This window comes from Mastigoproctus giganteus, chromosome 1 (genome assembly GCF_048544385.1).
Source record: "Mastigoproctus giganteus isolate SK-2022 chromosome 1, ASM4854438v1, whole genome shotgun sequence".
Classification (NCBI taxonomy): domain Eukaryota; kingdom Metazoa; phylum Arthropoda; class Arachnida; order Uropygi; family Thelyphonidae; genus Mastigoproctus; species Mastigoproctus giganteus.
The window spans coordinates 274,514,195-274,533,293 of record NC_143575.1 but is presented as its reverse complement, the minus strand read 5'-3'; the positions used below and the strand labels follow the sequence as shown (position 1 = coordinate 274,533,293).

The 19,099-nt window shown below is 38.4% G+C and overlaps 1 protein-coding gene across 1 annotated transcript in view; it reads right to left on the bottom strand.

Annotated features, from left to right (window-relative positions):
- The window catches only part of Nhe3 (Na[+]/H[+] hydrogen exchanger 3), a 330,876-nt gene that overhangs the window by 157,312 nt on the left and 154,465 nt on the right, over positions 1-19,099 (bottom strand). The window contains exon 11 of the mRNA XM_090377696.1: positions 4,851-4,962. Coding sequence (XP_090233822.1) covers positions 4,851-4,962 — 112 coding nt within the window. The remainder of the gene's footprint in view (positions 1-4,850; positions 4,963-19,099) is intronic.

The following is a 19,099-nucleotide window of genomic DNA, read 5'->3' as shown; positions in this document are numbered from 1 at the left end:
AATACAAAATCCTAAAGGAGGAATTATTGATAGTTCAGTTATCAGTATCCTGCAATATTCAGATGATAACTGCCTTCATTGAAATGTCAGAGGAAAAGCTACAAGCACTCCTCAACAAAGTGGTAACAGCCAGTGAACAGAGAGGGTTAACAATTAATGCCAAAAAAGACCAAAACTATTGCCATAAGCAAAAAAAAAAAAAAAAAAAAACACCTTGCCTAGAATCAAAATACACTGTGGCAACTCCATCAAACAAAAGAGGGGCGCCTCCGTAGCCAGGTGGGCAGAAGCAGCAGTGCGTAGCACACGCTTCTTGATTAGACCGGGGTTCGAGCCCGTGACCACCAAATAGAGAGGATGCGGAAAGGTCAGGGAATGATCATCGCATATTCCCGGAGCAATATGGCCTTAGTTGCTAATGCACCAAATAACAAACAAACAAACCATCAAACAAGTGAGCAGCTTTAAATATCTAGGGAAGAGCTTTACAAATAATAATGACCAAGGCACAGAAATTAGAAGCAGAATTGGTATGGCCAAAGAGGTATTTAAGAATCTTAAGAACTTCCTCTGTGACATGAATCTGGATTTCCAGAAAAAAAAAAAAAAAAAATCCACATGGCCAAATGCTACACATGGAGCACTCTCCCTAATGAATGCGAGACTGACTCATGCAGAAATCAGGAAACTGAAAGCCCCTTTGAGATGTGGATGCTCAGAAGAATGCTCAAAATGCCTTGGACAGATCAGGTCACTAATGAGCAGGTCCTTAAGAGGGCAGGGACTAAAAGAACAATACTAACTACAATTGCAAGGAGAAAGACTGCCTACCTCAGGCATATTATAAGAGGCCCACATTGTGACATGCAGAGACTAATCCTGCAAGGGAAGATTAAAGGCAAAAGAAAGACAAAGAAAAAAGTGACTTGACAACATCAAAGAAAGGATAAGGGTGTCTTACGACAAGAACTATTTCACAAAGCAAGAGAGAGTTGGCTGGGAAATGCTGGTCTCCAATGTTTAACTGAACATGGAACCCGAAGAAGAACAATGTGGCTAGAAAAAGATGCAAGCTGGATATCATATGGCAATGAAAGAAGGAATATCAAAATCAGATCTGTAAGTGAAATGGGAAGTGAAAAGGATAAACCTAAATTACAGGTGCTAGAGCTATCTTGATATCCTTATTAAATTTGCTAATTCTGACAAGGAATTCAAAAAATATTTTTAAGCACTAAGAGAAATAAAGAACAAGGTTATGAAATGGTGATGCAACAGACCCTTTTCTCAATTAGAAATTTCTGGCATCTTCAAAATGGACAATACAATTGGGAGATATACTGGATTCTATTAATAGTTAAAATTTAACACATTAATTTTTAAAAATATTATATTATTCATGTTCTATATGATTTCACCTCTTTATATTCAATTTTGTTTAGAATATAAACATATTCACAAAATGTTTCTTTTCATCATATTTGCTTGATTACAATTTGAAACAAGAAACACATTGTTATATTCTATAATTTGAACTTTTTATGCATTCAGCCTATGAACCCTTACTCTTAATCTGAATTACTGAGGTTTTACTCTAAATGCTATATTTTACAAGAATCGACACAGCAGCATACAATACTGCTGCTACTGTCACAGAAGAATCTGTTTGAGCCATTAGTGTAAATTTGGTAACAGTGATAACTGTCAATGGAATGAGCTGCATGTAACTGTCAGGTGTTGCAAGTGACTTATCAATTTTTATCCCAAAGTTTAGTTACAGGAGGACACACCCATGGACCAAGGTGGATCCAGGTGGTCTATTTCTTGATAGCTGATGTCAAGATGAATTTTCTGACTTTTTATCAGATCTTGTAATCAGAATCCAATGGGTTTACTCTCATGAAACTGCACCAACTGTAGATAAAGAGATATTTCAGAGTGGGATGTAAAGATAGACTGAATTTTAGCCACATAATTATGTAGCAGTTTTTTCCTCTAGAGATGTAGATTATATATTATGCCTCTTTTTAGTTTAGAATTGGAAGATTTACCTCTATGATGTCTTGTAGAACACTTCAGTGCTGATACTCTCCGTACAACAGTAGTCTCCATAATGGATGCGAGTCCCTATACAGCAATTCACAGTGCAGACCACAATAGAAATGTAGAGCGCATTGAGCCATGAATGCTGGTGGTAGTGGGGCAAGCATCCAATAACTTGGATGTCAATGCGAATCAAGGTTGTACTGTTCACTCCATTAGTGTGTGGTTTAGGTACAGCAATTGAAATTAGCAGTGCATTACTAGAGCGTCACACAAGCTGACTGCCCATGCCTCTACCACCAGCGCTCATGGCTTAAAGCACTCCACATTTCTATTGTAGGCCACACTATGAATCACTTGCATTGCAGAATATTAGCCAAACTAGTAATCGTGTCATACGACACGAATTTTTTTATATTCAATATAAATTTAATTGTGCAGTTCTTCAATTAGGTGGTTTACAGATGAGGCTCATTTCCATTTACAGTATCATGTTAACAAGCAAAATATGTGGAGGATATAAGTCGCAGAAAATACCCATATATTAATGGGGGATGCCATTACACTCAATAAATAAATAAAAAATAAAGACTATGCTGTTTTAGCCATAAAAATTGTTGGTCCTATTTTCCTTAGAGTACTGGTTCTTGAAGAGACTTCTTCCCATTTCTCCAAGGCACAGGTGTTCAAATTCAAGAAAATGCCATTTCAAGAAGATAGGGCTTGACTGCATTAGTATATAATTTTGGATGCTCTCAATAACCATTCTGGTGATCATGTTATCGCAATCACTTTTCCACGTACACTTTAGTCATGGATGATCTTGGTAACCATATTCTCTTTACGTTCAAACACCCCCGATTACTTTTTTATGGGTATACAGAAACAATCCCTACACAGCCAATGAACTGAAAAAAGGAACTGACTCTAATGCATCAACAATCACTAGTTGACACTTTAGATAGAATAGCAGTAAATTTTTGCCATTTCTCAGACTTGTACTTACCTATAACATTTAGACAGCTGTGTTTATAAACAATATTGATATAGCAACATTCATCCATACTTGACCAGAAAAAAAAAATTTCTTTTTTTTTTTAATTTGTATACATTATATATATCAAGATTACATTGTAATTAAATATTTTATTACATTACAACCTAACATTGAAGCATGCTCCACTTTCATAATGAACTGCTTCATTTGTAAGCAACTTCAAATAAACTCTGAATAAAAAATGTGATCGATATACAGTTGGTTCCAGTTATTTGGGACACAGCGGGACTAGAGCATTTTGGCCCAATTAAGCGGCTGCCCCAATTATCCGAAGTTTCACGTAAATAGTTAAAAATACAATGCCCCCCCCCCCTTTACAATTGGTTCACTGTACAATCAAATCACGTTACGATAGAGTCACCATTGTAAAGCACCGTTCACTATATGATGTGTAATAAGTGCCGGTCATTGTGATCACGTTTGTGAATAATTTTAATTCATTCAATTAAACAGCAATTCTAATTAGCAAAAATAGGAGGAATATTATCCACAGGCTATAAAAGTAAAGATATATTAAGTACAAATTTACCCTTTATTATCTTACCAATTAAAAAATTAAATGATACATGAAATTCGGAAGAATATACGTGATAATTGGAAGAATTAATACGTACTGTAATATGTACATACTAACTAAACTAGTTGACATTTCTGTTCACTGTCATTTGTGGGTGGGGGTTAAAATTTAAAACAGTAAAAAGATAAGCAATCAATAACAAAGAACACGGCACACAAATTGCAAGTAACATGATACGTGCAAGTGAGAAGGGAGTAACAAATTACGAAGCTTTAAAAATAGGAATGAAGAGAAGATTCTGAAAATTATTATTTTCATATGATTGAAGATTCCATAGATGTGTAAACACAATTTACAATAATAACCCACAGAATTCCAGCTGTCGGTATTATCGCAAATTCAATAAGATCGAGTTTACTATCAGTTTATGATAGATTTCACTAACACAAAAGCCCAATAAACAGGTGACTGCTAATTGTTTTTATTGTTTTATGGTTGTGACCTCCAGAAATCTGACTGAACTAAGCGGTAAGGTCGGAGACAATCGTAGGGTAATCTTCAGTGCTGCGGTCTCCTGCCCCGATTAAACGGCATTTTGTCCCAATTAAGCGAAGTAAACCCTGGCTATTTTCTCAATTGGGTTCTGTTTTTTAAGATTTGCCCCAAATAAACGGCTGCTCCGATTAACCGGTCGCCCAAATAACCGGAATCCACTGTATTTAATTCAAGCTGGAATAAATTTATACTTTCTCAAAAATTTAACTACAGCTTTTTTTTTTTTTTTTTTGGTTTCTTTTCAAATTTAGTCAAGTAACCATCATATGCTAGTATTATTATTATAATGGATGATTTTAGAAAGCTTTAAATAAGACAAAACTGTCAAAAGAGGCATTTCTAAGTAGCAACTAAGAGGGGGGAAACAGTAATGGTTTCGAAACATCATGCAAAAGGCATTTAAAAACATCACGGAAGTGTTACTAAAGTTTAGAAATCATATGTGAAAACTAAATTACTAAAAACCCATTAGGAATTTGGATTTGGGAAGAATTTAAAAACACACAATTTTTCAATCCTTTGAAATTAGTAAACAACTAAAACAAAATTAAATGATCCAAATTATAAAAAAATGGATACAAAGTTATAACATTCAAAAATTGCAAAATGTCCAATAAATTGTTGAACAATTTATGACTATATGATACAGCACACGCGTGCGCACACATATAAACTTACCAGAAAAAAATAACATATGCTGAAAGTTTAGAGGTATTTTATGCCGCCTTCCAAGATTGAGCAAAAAAGATAATGGGTACACATGGAGAGCTCTTCCTACGGCTATTGCCAGCTATTTTTATCAAGTCAAAAAAAATAAACTTAAATTCACACACACACACACACACACACACACACACACAGCATTTGAATTTGGTTATAAGACTACCTATTAGTGATCTTTAATGTCCTTGTTAAACATTATGCACAAGGTAAAAGTAATTAATAATAATACAGTAAATCCTTGCTAATCCAGATTAGAGAAGCAAATGATAGCCCTAAAAAAAAAAAAAAAAACTTGCACACAAATAAATAGAAAATTTAATGTTAGTGCTGATGAAAAAAAAAAAAAAAAAAAACCACTGTAGAGCCTTTATTTAAAACTATAAAAAGACAATACAATTATCCACTGATAGAAGATTCATAAGTTGTACAGCAGACTCTTGATTTACGGAGATCGGATTAACTGGGACACTTCAAAACTCTAATGTAAAAAAAATATCCAGTGGAAATCATAAAATTCAAGTAATAAATAGAATAGGTATAAACAGATGTTTTGCAAGTTGTAAATAAGTGACCAGAAGCAACATTATAAGTCATGATTGAGAGATGAATATACCCAGTGCATTTTTTGTAAAAAAAAAAAATAGGTGCTGGTACTCATTCTTTGCTATCAGGAAAAATTGAAAATTAAAAGGATATGAAAAATAGTCTAAAAATTTTTTTTTCTTGATATTGTTACTTTAGTAGTAATGTTTTCGGAATAAGAACAACAAATTTAGTATATTAACACAGTTTATTAAGCATAAATTTATTATTCAAGTATATAAAAAGATAAGTAAAATGTGCCGGGCACTCGGGATGAAGGGTCCGTAGTCATGAATGGTCGTTAGTGTAGTATCTCAAGTAGAGAGCTTTTATGGTAACTGAAAAAAAAGTTTCTAGTACCCCAGATTGGCCTAAAACTGAGGAACTAACAAAAACGTTGTCTATTTGAGTCTTTTCAGTTGTTGTGAATGATAAGGGTGGGAGAAGCGATTAAAGTCAAGAGAACGAGGGTATCCTGTGTGGACGTACATTTTTGCCGCTCCAGGAACAGAGAAGTTCTGATTTATTTTCTGTTTTATTAGCTTAAATTGGCATATTAGCTTATTTTCTAGAGTAGTTTTTATATTCTTATTTACTATACTTAGATTAAAGTAACTTAGATAGAGATTTTGTAGGTATTACTTAGTATCGGAAAGGGTATCAAATCCACGTGTTTACCGTTCGTAATTGCTGCCATTGTAACGCGATACAAAACATCTCGAAATAGACAGCATAAGCTTAATATAGTATAGTATAGTATAGTATAGTACATAATATTGTCAATTAATCAGATAATTAATCTTATTGAACTTCATTGCCAATTAAATTGTACTTTTAACTACACATATAACTACTTAGGTTACGTAACATAAATAATTAGTAAAAAATAAATAATTAATACTTAACTTGATACGGAAGTTATATAAAGGGATTTTGTAGATAACACTCGATACTGAAACATAAATATAGCGTTATAACTGTGTTGAGATATAAGTTTAGGGTTTTAATTTTGTACTGAAATTGAAATTTTATTGAAATTAAATCGAAATCATGACTCTGACCAGAGCAGCAGAGCAAAAGGCTCAAGCTAATGGGAGTGCTGTGGCACAGGGGAGAACTGAGGGGGGCAGTTGCCCTCTGAATCACAGCCTATTAAAATGCACTACTTGCTTGATGTTTGTGGAGCAGTCAGGTACAGGACATGATACTGCCAAGGGGGATGTCTTTGTGTGTGCGCGCGATGCAAGGAGTGTAAGGAAATCAGGCGACAACTCAGCATTGTTATGGGCCTATATGAGAGCTTGCAGGACAGGGTGGATGGCCTCGAAGGATTAAAAGTGAGGGGCCCATCAAGCTCTCAGCTGCCCACACCAATGCCAGAGCTTGCACTTGGTCATCGCGCAACACAGCGGCAGCCCCCAAGGCAGAATGCGCTGGTCCCAAAGGAACTAGTAGTTGTTGGTGACTCTATTGTCAGGGAAACAAGCTTTGTAAAAAGGATAGGTGGAACAGGACAAGGGTATGTCTGTCAGGGGCAAAGGTTGATGACGTTGTAGAGCGGATATCATCTTTTAAGGGCACAAAAGGTGATATAGTTGTACACGTTGGCACAAATGATATTAAGAGTAGGAGACCGGCGGAATTACTTAACAAGTACAGGTCACTGTTGAAAATAAGCCGTGAATTAGGGTTGAATTTGAAAGTGTCTGCAATTCTGCCCACACACGATAGGAGGGAGTATATGATGAGAGCCCTGTCGATCAATTCGGCCCTGGAAGGATTGTACAAGGCTCAAGGGGGTAGAATTTTTTTCAGCCTGGTCTGTACTTGTTAACAGGAGAGACTGCTTCTACAGGGATGGGATACACTTAAATAGAAAGGGTGCAAGAATGTTTGCTGATGCTATCGAGGCAGTGTTAGGTGGGGCAGAAAACTGCTAGATTGGGGGGATACAAGGACTAATAGATTAACAGTAGCCACTGGCAGAGGTGAAAGTGATTCTTGCACTGCTTCTATTGGAATGAGCCGCAGCCTGGAAAATAAGACGCAGGATATTTCAGAGACTGCTGGGAATCATTGGGGTACAAATAAACACATAGGTTGTGTTAAGGTAGCTAAGAAAAAGAACAGGTGCATGTATACTTCTGTGTACACCAATGCTAGGAGTTTAGCAAATAAATTTGATGAATTTGCTCAAAACATCAAAGGCAGATACTGTGGGGATTTCGGAGACATGGTGTGACACAGATATAAGGAATGCAGAACTGGAATTTGGGGAGTACAATGTCTACAGAAAGGATAGACAGGATAGGAAGGGAGGAGGGGTTATGCTATTAGTTAAGAAATACATAAAATCCAAGGAAGTGAAGCCAGTCGACATTGCTGGACAGTGCAGTGTCGAGTCAGTTTGGTGTGACATAAGCATTGGGAGATCAAAATTGAGAAGAGGAGTGTGCTATAGGCTTAATGACTCTGATGAGTATAATAAGAAACTGTACGGGGAAATAGAGTGGGCCAGTAAATCAGAGAGTCTTATAATGAGGGATTTTAATTTCCCAGATATTGACTGGAATTTGGGGACTGGTCACTCACACACTAGCAAGGCTTCTGTGGATTTATTGGATGATTGTTTTCTACATCAGCATGCTCAGGAGGCAACTAGAGGGAGTAATACTCTTGATTTGATTATCAGTAGTGATTCTTCATGCATTAAGAATCTGCAGATAAAGGAACCACTAGGTGGCAGTGATCACAGTGCTGAAGTGGGATTTACTCAAAGAGGTAACTACCATTAGGGGTAAAGGGAAGGGTTATTGTTTTCGTAAAGGCGACTACGACGGACTGAGACAGTATTTAAATTCTATACAGTGGGACCAACTAATGATGTTACCAACAGCAAATTCAAAATGGGAAGCATTCAAAGAACTTATCTTGGAAGCTACTAGGCTTTACATACCAACTAAGAAATATTAGCATTAGCATTAGTAGAGGCATATGATGCAAGAAAGCAAGCTTATTCAGCATCAACCAAAAAAAAAAAATAAAAAACACACCACTCCCATTTCACCCCTCCGTTCGCTCAAAATACCTGTCCAGTTGAGCCTTAAATTTGTTTAGGCTATCAACTTCAACAACAAGTAATGGAAGTCGGTTCCACCAACCAACCACCCGCTGGCCAAAGGCAAATTTCCGCACATCTATCCGACATCCGTCCTTCCTCAATTTGAATTTATGCCCTCTGAGCTGATTATTCTGAGCAAGATGAAGAATCCCATTGGCATTGAGCATGCTCAAACCATTCAAAGCCTTATACACCTCTATCAGATCACCTCGCCGGTGCCTAGTCTCCAGACACTGTAATTTGCAAAACTTAAGCCTTTCTTCGTAAGAGCAACCCTTTGTTCCATTCACTAATCCTGTTGCCCTTCTCTGTACCCGTTCCAGCAGCTCTACATCCTTCTTGAAATGAGGCCTCCAGACCTGTATACAGTACTCAAGATGTGGCCTAACCATTGCCTTATACAAGGGAATAATCACCTCCTTATCCCTGCTAGAAAAATTCCTGTATATCATTGACAAGACACCATGAGCTACTCTTGCAGCTCGTCTGCACTGCTCAGAGAACTTCATATCTGCCTGCACAATTACCCCCAGGTCCTTTTCATTCTCCACCACTGTCAGTGTAGTACCGCAGAGTTGATACGTTGCTCTGGGGTTACTGTTTCCCATATGTAGTACTTTACATTTGTCAATGTTAAACTTCATTTGCCACCTCTCAGCCCTTCTGTTCAACCTTTCCAGATCCTGTTGCAGCAGGATAGCGTCAGTGGCGTCCTTAACAACCCTGCCAACCTTTGTATCATCTGCAAACTTGGACATTAAACTTGATATCCCATCATCAATATCATTCATAAACACCGAAAACAACAACGGACCCAACACTGAACCCTGAGGAACTCCACTAATAACATTAGTCCACGTGGAGTTCCTCAGGGTTCAGTGTTGGGTCCGTTGTTGTTTTCGGTGTTTATGAATGATACTGATGATGGGATATCAAGTTTAAGTTTTATGATAGATACAAGTTGATCTGTAACCAAGTTACAAAGGAGGTTAGGCAAGCGAAGGCAGATTACGAGAAATCTTTGGCAAGGGATGCAAAGAAAAACAGCAAAGAGTTCTTTACTTATGTAAACTCTAGAAGGAATGGGATGAATCAGATTGGTCCACTTGATATCGATGGGTCAACTGTTGTTCAAGGTTTAGGCCTAAGTGGATGGCAGATGAACTAATGAGACATATGGCAGAGAAGAAAAATGCATGGGATACATACAAATTAACACGTGACACAGAAGCCTATGATAGATACAAGTTGATCTGTAACCAAGTTACAAAGGAGGTAGTAGTAGTAGTGGCACATGATGCAAGAAAGCAAGTGTAGGAGCTTATGCAGCATCAGCCAAAAAAAAAAAAAAAAAAAAAAAAAATCACACCATTCCCTCCAAATGCCTATCCAGTTCCTCCTTAAATTTATTTAACCTATCAACTTCCACAACGACAGATGGAAGTTTGTTCCAGCAATTAACCACCCGCTGGCTAAAGGCAAATTTCCGCACATCTATTCTACATCTGTCCTTTCTTAATTTGAACTTATGTCCCCGTAGGTTGGTAATCTGAACAAGTGGAAGGATCCCATCAGAATTCAGCGTGCTCAACCCATTCAAGGCCTTATAGACCTCAATCAGATCACCGCGCAGGTGCCTAGTCTCCAGCCACTGCAATTTGCAGAACTTAAGCCTCTCTTGGTAAGAGAATCCTTTCATTCCCCTCACCAATCGTGTTGCTCTTCTCTGTACACGCTCAAGCAAATCTACATCCTTCCTAAAATGAGGCCTCCAGACCTGTACGCAGTACTCAAGGCTTGGCCTGACCATTGCCTTATACAGAGCGACAATCACCTCCTTTTCCCTGCTAGCAAAATTCCTATATATCATTGACAAAACCCCATGACCCGTCCTAGCAGCCTGTCTGCACTGCTCAGAAAACTTCATATCTGACTGCACAATTACTCCCAGGTCTTTTTCATTTTCTACCACCTTAAGTGTAGAAAATGGTTAAGGTTAGGGAAGCGAAGGCAGATTACAAGAAATCTTTGGCAAGGGATGCAAAGAAAATCAGCAAAGAGTTCTTTACTTATGTAAACTCTAGAAGGAAGGGGATGAATCAGATTGGTCCACTTGATATCGATGGGTCAACTGTTGATGATCCTGCTCAGGTAGCTAACAATGAATATTTTGCATCGACATTCACACATGAGGAGTTATTCAGCGAGGGGAATGCCCGAGGTGTATTCAACTCTGGCAGTAAGCTAGAGAATCTTGTAATAACTGAGAGTAAAGTGGAGGAGAAATTGTTGAAGATAAATACAAGAAAGGCACCTGGGGTGGATGGGATCTATCCAGTTATATTAAAGGAAGCAGCAAAGGAAGTAAGCAAACCCTTAACCATAATTATGACAGCTTCCTTGGACTCAGGGGTAGTACCCATGGACTGGAGACGTGCAAATGTGACCCCAATTCACAAAGGAGGATCAAAGGGCGACAAGTAATTATAGACTTGTTAGTTTAACTTCTGTTCCTGGAAAATTAATGGAGGCATTGGTTAAAGAAGCACTGCAGGATCATCTAGACAAGACTTCAGTTATAGCTCAGACACAGCATGGTTTTGTTAAGGGGAAGTCTTGCCTGACCAACTTGATTGGATACTATGATGCAGTCACAAAAGAACTGGATGCAGGGAGTAACTTTGATATTATATACTTGGATCTTAGAAAGGCTTTTGATACTGTTGCACATGGAAGACTGCTGCACAAATTGGAGCAGTGTAGCATTGGAGGCAAATTGCTGCTATGGATAAAGGGGTGGTTGAGGGGGCGAAGACAGAGAGTGGTAATCAATGGACACTGCTCGTCGTGGACTAATGTTATTAGTGGAGTCCCTCAGGATTCAGTATTGGGTCCATTATTGTTTTCTGTATTTATAAATGATATTGATGATGGGATATCAAGCTTAACGTCCAAGTTGCAGACGATACGAAGGATGGCAGGTTTGTCAAGGACACTACTGACACTAGGCTACTGCAACAGGATCTGGAAAGGTTGAGCAGATGTGCTGAGAGGTGGCAAATGAAGTTTAACATTGACAAATGTAAAGTACTACATATGGGAAACAGCAACCCCAGAGCAACGTATCAACTCTGTGGTACTACACTGACAGTGGTAGAGAATGAAAGGGACCTGGGGGTGGTTGTGCAGGCAGATATGAAGTTTTCTGAGTAGTGCAGATGGGCTGCAAGAGTAGCTCATGGTGTATTGTCGATGATATATAGGAATTTTTCTAGCAGGGATAAGGAGGTGATTATTCCTTTGTATAAGGTAATGGTCAGACCGCACCTAGAGTACTGTATACAAGTCTGGAGGCCTCATTTCAAGAAGGATGTAGAGCTGCTGGAACGAGTACAGAGAAAGGCAACAAGATCAGTGAATGGAACAAAGGGGTGCTCTTACAAAGAAAGGCTTACGTTTTGCAAATTACAGTGTCTGGAGACTAGGCACCGGCGAGGTGATCTGATAGAGGTGTATAAAGCCTTGAATGGATTGAGCATGCTCAATGCTGATGGGATTCTTCCTCTTGCTCAGAATAATCACCTGAGAGGGCATAAATTTAAATTGAGGAAAGATAGATGTAAGATAGACGTGCGGAAATTTGCCTTTAGCCAGTGGGTGGTTGGTTGGTGGAACAGACTTCCATCCCTTGTCGTGGAAGTTGATAGCCTAAATAAGTTTAATTCTCAGCTGGACAGGTATTTCGAACGAACAGAGGGGTGAAGTGGAAGTGGTTATTTTTTATTTATTTGTTTTTTTTTTTTGGCTGATGCTGCATAAGCTTGCTTTCTTGCATCAAATGCCTCTACTAATGTTAATGCTAAGTCTTGGGGGGGGGGGGGAGTGCTGGAAGGTGAGGGCCGTGCAAGACTGCACAGGCACCACCCCACCACTGCCTCCTCAACACTGGCTCTCTGAGTACCCCCTTGTTGGGACAACTCCGGCTTTGAAAATTGTTAAAAATACTTCTCGTCGCAAAATTTATAAATGACCTTTATAGAATTATTAACTAACTATTTAGCAACCTTTTTGTCACAAAAAGGAGCGTTACTAGAATACAAAGTGCACTATCGAAGTGCAATAAAAAATTTTTTTTTAATTTTAACACTAAAAGTAAATGATAGATTTCAATCGGAATATCTCTATAAGCATCGAATAATACATAGCTAATGTGATTTTTTAAATTTTTAGTCCATTAGTGATGGAAATAAGGGGGGGGGGGGAGAAACACGAAAATTACATTTTCCTGTCTGGCACCGCAATTTTTAATTTTAAAAATATTTTAAGTGTATATTTTAAACCTACTCGTTGAACTCTTTCCAACGGTGTATAATAAGCTATAGGTTGTCAAAAACATTTTGCCCCCCCCACTATCCCCCATTTCTCAAACAAATTTTTGTCAACAATGATCAATATGGCGTTATGTTGTCTCACATCATGTACAAACCCATGCAAAATTTCAAGCCAATAGGTTGAGTGGTTCCAGAGATACAATGCTGTAACAGACTTTCGCTAGACTATGGACCCTAAAAATAATAAGTAAAAATAAATAACATAAGTAAAATTAATTTCCTAATAAAGATTTTGTAGATTATTCCAAATTTTTATTAGGTGAAAGAGATTCTTGCACTGCTTCTATTAGAATGAGCAGAAGCCTGAAAAACAAGATGCATGGTATTTCAGAGACTGCTGGGAGCCATTGTGGTACAAGTAAACACATGGGTTGTGTTAGGGTAGCTAAGAATAGAAACAGGTGCAGGTATACTTGCGTGTACACCAATGCTAGGAGTTTAGTAAATAAATTTGATGAATTTGAGGTATTGCTCAAAACATCAAAGGCAGATATTGTTCGGATATCAGAGACGTGGTGTCACACAGATATAAGGGATGCAGAACTGCAATTTGGGGAGTACAACGCCTACAGAAAGGATAGACAGGATAGGAAGGGGGGAGGGGTTATGCTATTAGTTAAGAAACACATAAAAACCAAGGAAGTGAAGCCAGTCGACATTGCTGGACAGTGCAGTGTTGAGTCAGTTTGGTGTGACATAAGCATTGGGAGATCAAAATTGAGAGTAGGAGTGTGCTATAGGCCTAATGACTCTGATGAGTATAATAAGGAACTGTACAGGGAAATAGAGTGGGCCAGTAAATCAGAGAGTCTTATAATGGGAGATTTTAATTTCCCAGATATTGACTGGAATTTGTGTGCTGGTTACTCACACACTAGCAAGGCTTTTGTGGATTTATTGGATGATTGTTTTCTACATCAGCATGTTCGGGAGGCAACTAGAGGGTTTGTTGTTTGGTTTTTAGGAGCATTAGCAACTAAGGCCATATTGCTCCGGGATATGCGGTGGTCATTCCCTGACCTTTCCGCATCCTCCATATTTGGTGGTGACGGGCTCGAACCCCGGTCTAATGAAGAAGCGTGTGCTATGCACTGCTGCTCCTTCCCACCTGGCTACGGAGGCAACTAGAGGGAGTAATACTCTTGATTTGATTATCAGCAGTGATTCTTCATGCATTAAGAATCTGCAGATAAATGAACCACTAGGTGGCAGTGATCACAGTGTGCTGAAGTGGGATTTACTCAAAGAGGTAACTACCATTAGGGGTAAAGGGAAGGGTTATTGCTTCCGTAAAGGCGACTACGATGGACTGAGACAGTATTTAAATTCTATACAGTGGGACCAACTGATGATGTTACCAACAGCAAATTCAAAATGGGAAGCATTCAAAGAACTTATCTTGGAAGCTACTAGGCTTTACATACCAACTAAGAAATATTGTTCAAGGTTTAGGCCAAAATGGATGTCAGATGAACTAATGAGGCATATGGCAGAGAAGAAAAATGCATGGGATACTTACAAATTAACACATGACACAGAAGCCTATGATAGATACAAGTTGATATGCAACCAAGTTACAAAGGAGGTTAGGCAGGCGAAGGCAGATTACGAGAAATCCTTGGCAAGGGATGCAAAGAAAAACTGCAAAGAGTTCTTTACTTATGTAAACTCTAGAAGGAAGGGGATGAATCAGATTGGTCCACTTGATATTGATGGGTCAAGTGTTGATGATCCTGCTCAGGTAGCTAACAAACTAAATGAATATTTTGCATCGACATTCACACATGAGGAGTTATTCAGCAAGGGGAATGCCAGAGGTGTATTCAACTCTAGCAGTAAGCTACAGAATCTTGAAATAACTGGGAGTAAAGTGGAGGAGAAACTGTTGAAGATAAACACAAGAAAGGCACCCGGGGTGGATGGGATCTATCCAGTTATATTAAAGGAGGCAGCAAAGGAAGTAAGCAAACCCTTAGCCATAATTATGAGAGCTTCCTTGGACTCAGAGGAGGTACCCATAGACTGGAAATGTGCAAATGTGACCCCAATTCACAAAGGAGGATCAAAGGCTGACACAAGTAATTATAGACCTGTGAGCTTAACTTCTGTTCCAGGAAAATTAATGGAGGCACTGGTTAAAGAAGCACTGCAGGATCATTTAGACAAGACTTCAGTTATAGCTCAGACACAGCATGGTTTTGTTAAGGGGAAGTCTTGCCTGACCAACTTGATTGGATACTATGATGCAGTCACAAAAGAACTGGATGCAGGGAATAACTTTGATATTATATACTTGGATCTTAGAAAGGCTTTTGATACTGTTGCACATGGAAGACTGCTACACAAATTGGAGCAGTGTGACACTGGAGGCAAATTGCTGCTATGGATAAAGGGGTGGTTGAGGGGGAGAAGACAGAGAGTGGTAATCAATGGACACTGCTCATCGTGGACTAATGTTATTAGTGGAGTCCCTCAGGGCTCAGTGTTGGGTCCATTATTGTTTTCTGTATTTATAAATGATATTGATGATGGTATATCAAGCTTAATGTCCAAGTTTGCAGATGATACAAAGGTTGGCAGGGTTGTCAAGGACACTACTGACACTATGCTGCTGCAACAGGATCTGGAAAGGTTGAGCAGATGGGCTGAGAGGTGGCAAATGAAGTTTAACATTGACAAATGTAAAGTACTACACATGGGAAACAGCAACCCCAGAGCAACGTATCAACTCTGTGGTACTACACTGACAGTGGTAGAGAATGAAAGGGACTTGGGGGTGGTTGTGCAGGCAGATATGAAGTTCTCTGAGCAGTGCAGACGGGCTGCAAGAGTAGCTCATGGAGTATTGTCAATGATATACAGGAATTTTTCCAGCAGGGATAAGGAGGTGATTATTCCATTGTATAAGGCGATGGTCAGGCCACACCTAGAGTACTGTATACAGGTCTGGAGACCTCATTTCAAGAAGGATGTAGAGCTGCTGGAACGAGTACAGAGAAGGGCAACAAGATTAGTGAATGGAACAAAGGGGTGCTCTTACGAAGAAAGGCTTAAGTTTTGCAAATTACAGTGTCTGGAGACTAGGCACCAGCGAGGTGATCTGATAGAGGTGTATAAAACCTTGAATGGTTTAAGCATGCTCAATGCTGATGGGATTCTTCCTCTAGCTCAGAAAAATCACCTGAGAGGGCATAAATTCAAATTGAGGAAAGACAGATGTAGGATAGACGTGCGGAAATTTGCCTTTAGCCAGCGGGTGGTTGGTTGGTGGAACAGACTTCCATCCCTTGTGGTGGAGGTTGATAGCCTAAATAAGTTTAAGGCTCAGCTGGACAGGTATTTTGAACGAACAGAGGGATGAAGTGGAAGTGGGTTTTTTTTTTTTTTGGCTGATGCTGCATAAGCTTGCTTTCTTGCATAAAATGCCTCTACTAATGCTAATGCTAAAGTTCTCATCTGACACCCTGTGCCGACTTCTTTTCTTCCTCTGTGTGTCTCTCTTGCTGAATGATGTTTCCGAAGCAACCACGAATCAACATATTTTGCTGGATTGAAGCGGGCCTACAATTTTAAGAAACAGTAGTGAAGAAACTGTTTTTGTCATCAACAAAGCTCTGATTGGGCTGGCGATCAGATTCATTTGTGAAAATCCTTGTTCACATTCACTCAATGAAATTGGTATCAATTACTCAGAGGGTCCATCAAATGCTTCAATTCTTCCGAAACCATCTTTTCAATTAGGTATTTGCGAAATCCACGAATTGTATCTCTTTCATTTAACTGTAACCTAATTGACAATTTTCTAACTTCATTTTCGCCAAATGCCAACAATTCATGTTTAGAAGGTTTAATACCTTTGTTGTCCTCGTTTTCCTTCTTTCGTCATCGGTATTAACTGTCCAAAATGTCAGTGTCATTCGGATATTCAAGTACTGTGACCATGTAAACAGAGATAGGGAGAATTTCAAGAAAAATGTGGATAACGCACTTCCGCGAAACAACAGATTATTTTTCGGGGTAAAAGTAAATCACGCTCTCCTAATTCTCGAACGGGGCGCTTACAGTTGATTCACAGTGGTGTCCAACCTACAGCCCGCCCAGAAAGTGAACTAAAACAGATTTTGAATTTTATTAATTATCAAAAAAATTTTCTCATTAAATATTTTGTTCAGTAAATGTAATTGTGTATTGTACTTAATAAAAGTTTCGAATATTTTCAATTTTACTTTTACATGCAACAAGATATGGAAAATGTAACACACTAAAGAAATCTAACTTTGAATTTTTTTTGAATATGGTGCCTGTACGGGAAAAGTTTGGATACCACTGCAATAGAAGGTGGACCAGAGCCCGCTGGGAATACCCCTTGATCTGCTGACTGCTGACCAGCACAACTTTCCCATATGTGGGACAGGTGGTCGGATAGGTTTTACCAGGTACCACTAAGTTGCAATTCGCGCAGCAGCACTAATTGCCTAAAGGCCAGAAATACGAATAGTGTGTACCGTGTTAATTTTCTCCTAATCTGTTCGCTATATGAAAATTTTCTTCACTCAACGGAAACTATTTTAAATGTAACTTCCAAAGAGAAGTCAAAACAATTCGCTATAAAAGGACTTCGTTAAACAGAGGCCCGACTGAGTAACTTAGAATTATAAAAATGGTTATACAGTTTTATATAGAAAATATCTTAACACAGTGAAAAATGAAAATTGAGTTAAATAATTTTAAGCTTATTTGAATAGTAGGTAAACATGTGAAAAAAATTTACGGAATATTACAAATTTCGGAGTGCACTGCATCCAAATGTCACATGTCACAAAAGGTGCCAGTACGCAGTACCTTCCCAAAAAAGGCACTGAATATACCTATTATCCAGCAAACCTTACCATCATCACGCCCGCAGCAAAAAAAAAAAAAAAAAAAAAACAATCGAAAGGGAACAAATGTTTGGTTTGTTTTAGTGTGTTGTGTTCCATCGCACCACAAAAAAAAAAAAATGTTTTTTTTTGTGGTGTGATGAAATATTTCACACCACAAAAAAGACAAATTACGTCAGGAGTGCCGAAAATTTTTTTGTAGTAAATATTTTTTTTTGTTTAGAAATCACAAAAATGATGGGCAAATGCAAAAGAGTTGTGCTTTCAATTGAACAAAAACTTGAAATTATTCAAAAGTTTGAAAAAGATGCAACTGTTGAATCTTTAAAGAACCATTATAAAGTTGGTAACCACACCATATGCGTCATAGTAAAAAATAATAATGGGAAGCTATTAGCTATTCAGGGCATATCTGATAACATTAAAGGCACGACTATCAGAAAAACGATGACACACTCTATATACAAGGACCTCGACAAGTCAACGGTGTTGTGGTTTAGCCAACAATTATATAAGCCCGTATTTTATAAATTTTGTTAAATTATGTACATATATAGTATAAAGATGTATGCAAATGAAGAGATATAAGCAATAACATCCGTCCGACTCAGTCAACAACAATATAGTACTGAAGAACATGATGTATGTTTCATCCACCCATATCTTCCGCCCCCACCACCAAACAGTCAGTGACTCATCTGCCTTCCTAAATAGCCGACCGGGCTAGCCGAGTGGGTAAAGTACCTGCCCGGCAACCCAAAGGTCGCGGGTTCGATTCCCGCCTCGGGCTTGGATCAAAGTACTGCAAAAACCTTGGGAGGTGCAATATGGCCACAGCAGCCGATGCGCCAACAACTACCAAATCAAAACCTTCCTAAATCCTATGTCTTTCAAAGTACAGTACTCAACTGTGAAAGAATTTTTTGTAATTTGATGTGGATTATCTGACATTCAGATTACTGTAACCAGATTAGTAAAGGTTTACTGTAATAATGTCCATTTATTTGCTACCAGTTAAAAGTAAGAAGCAGTAAGACAAACCAATACAAACAGATAAGACACATAGGTCTGACCAAAAGCAGAGACATGACAAACTGTGGACAATGACAAGCATAGCATACCTATAGGTACTGATAAGGATGATTAATAAAATAAAGAAAGAAACAATATGATAATAAATAATAAAAACTAATAGTTGTAGCAAAAAAAAAAAAAACATTAAAATTAAAT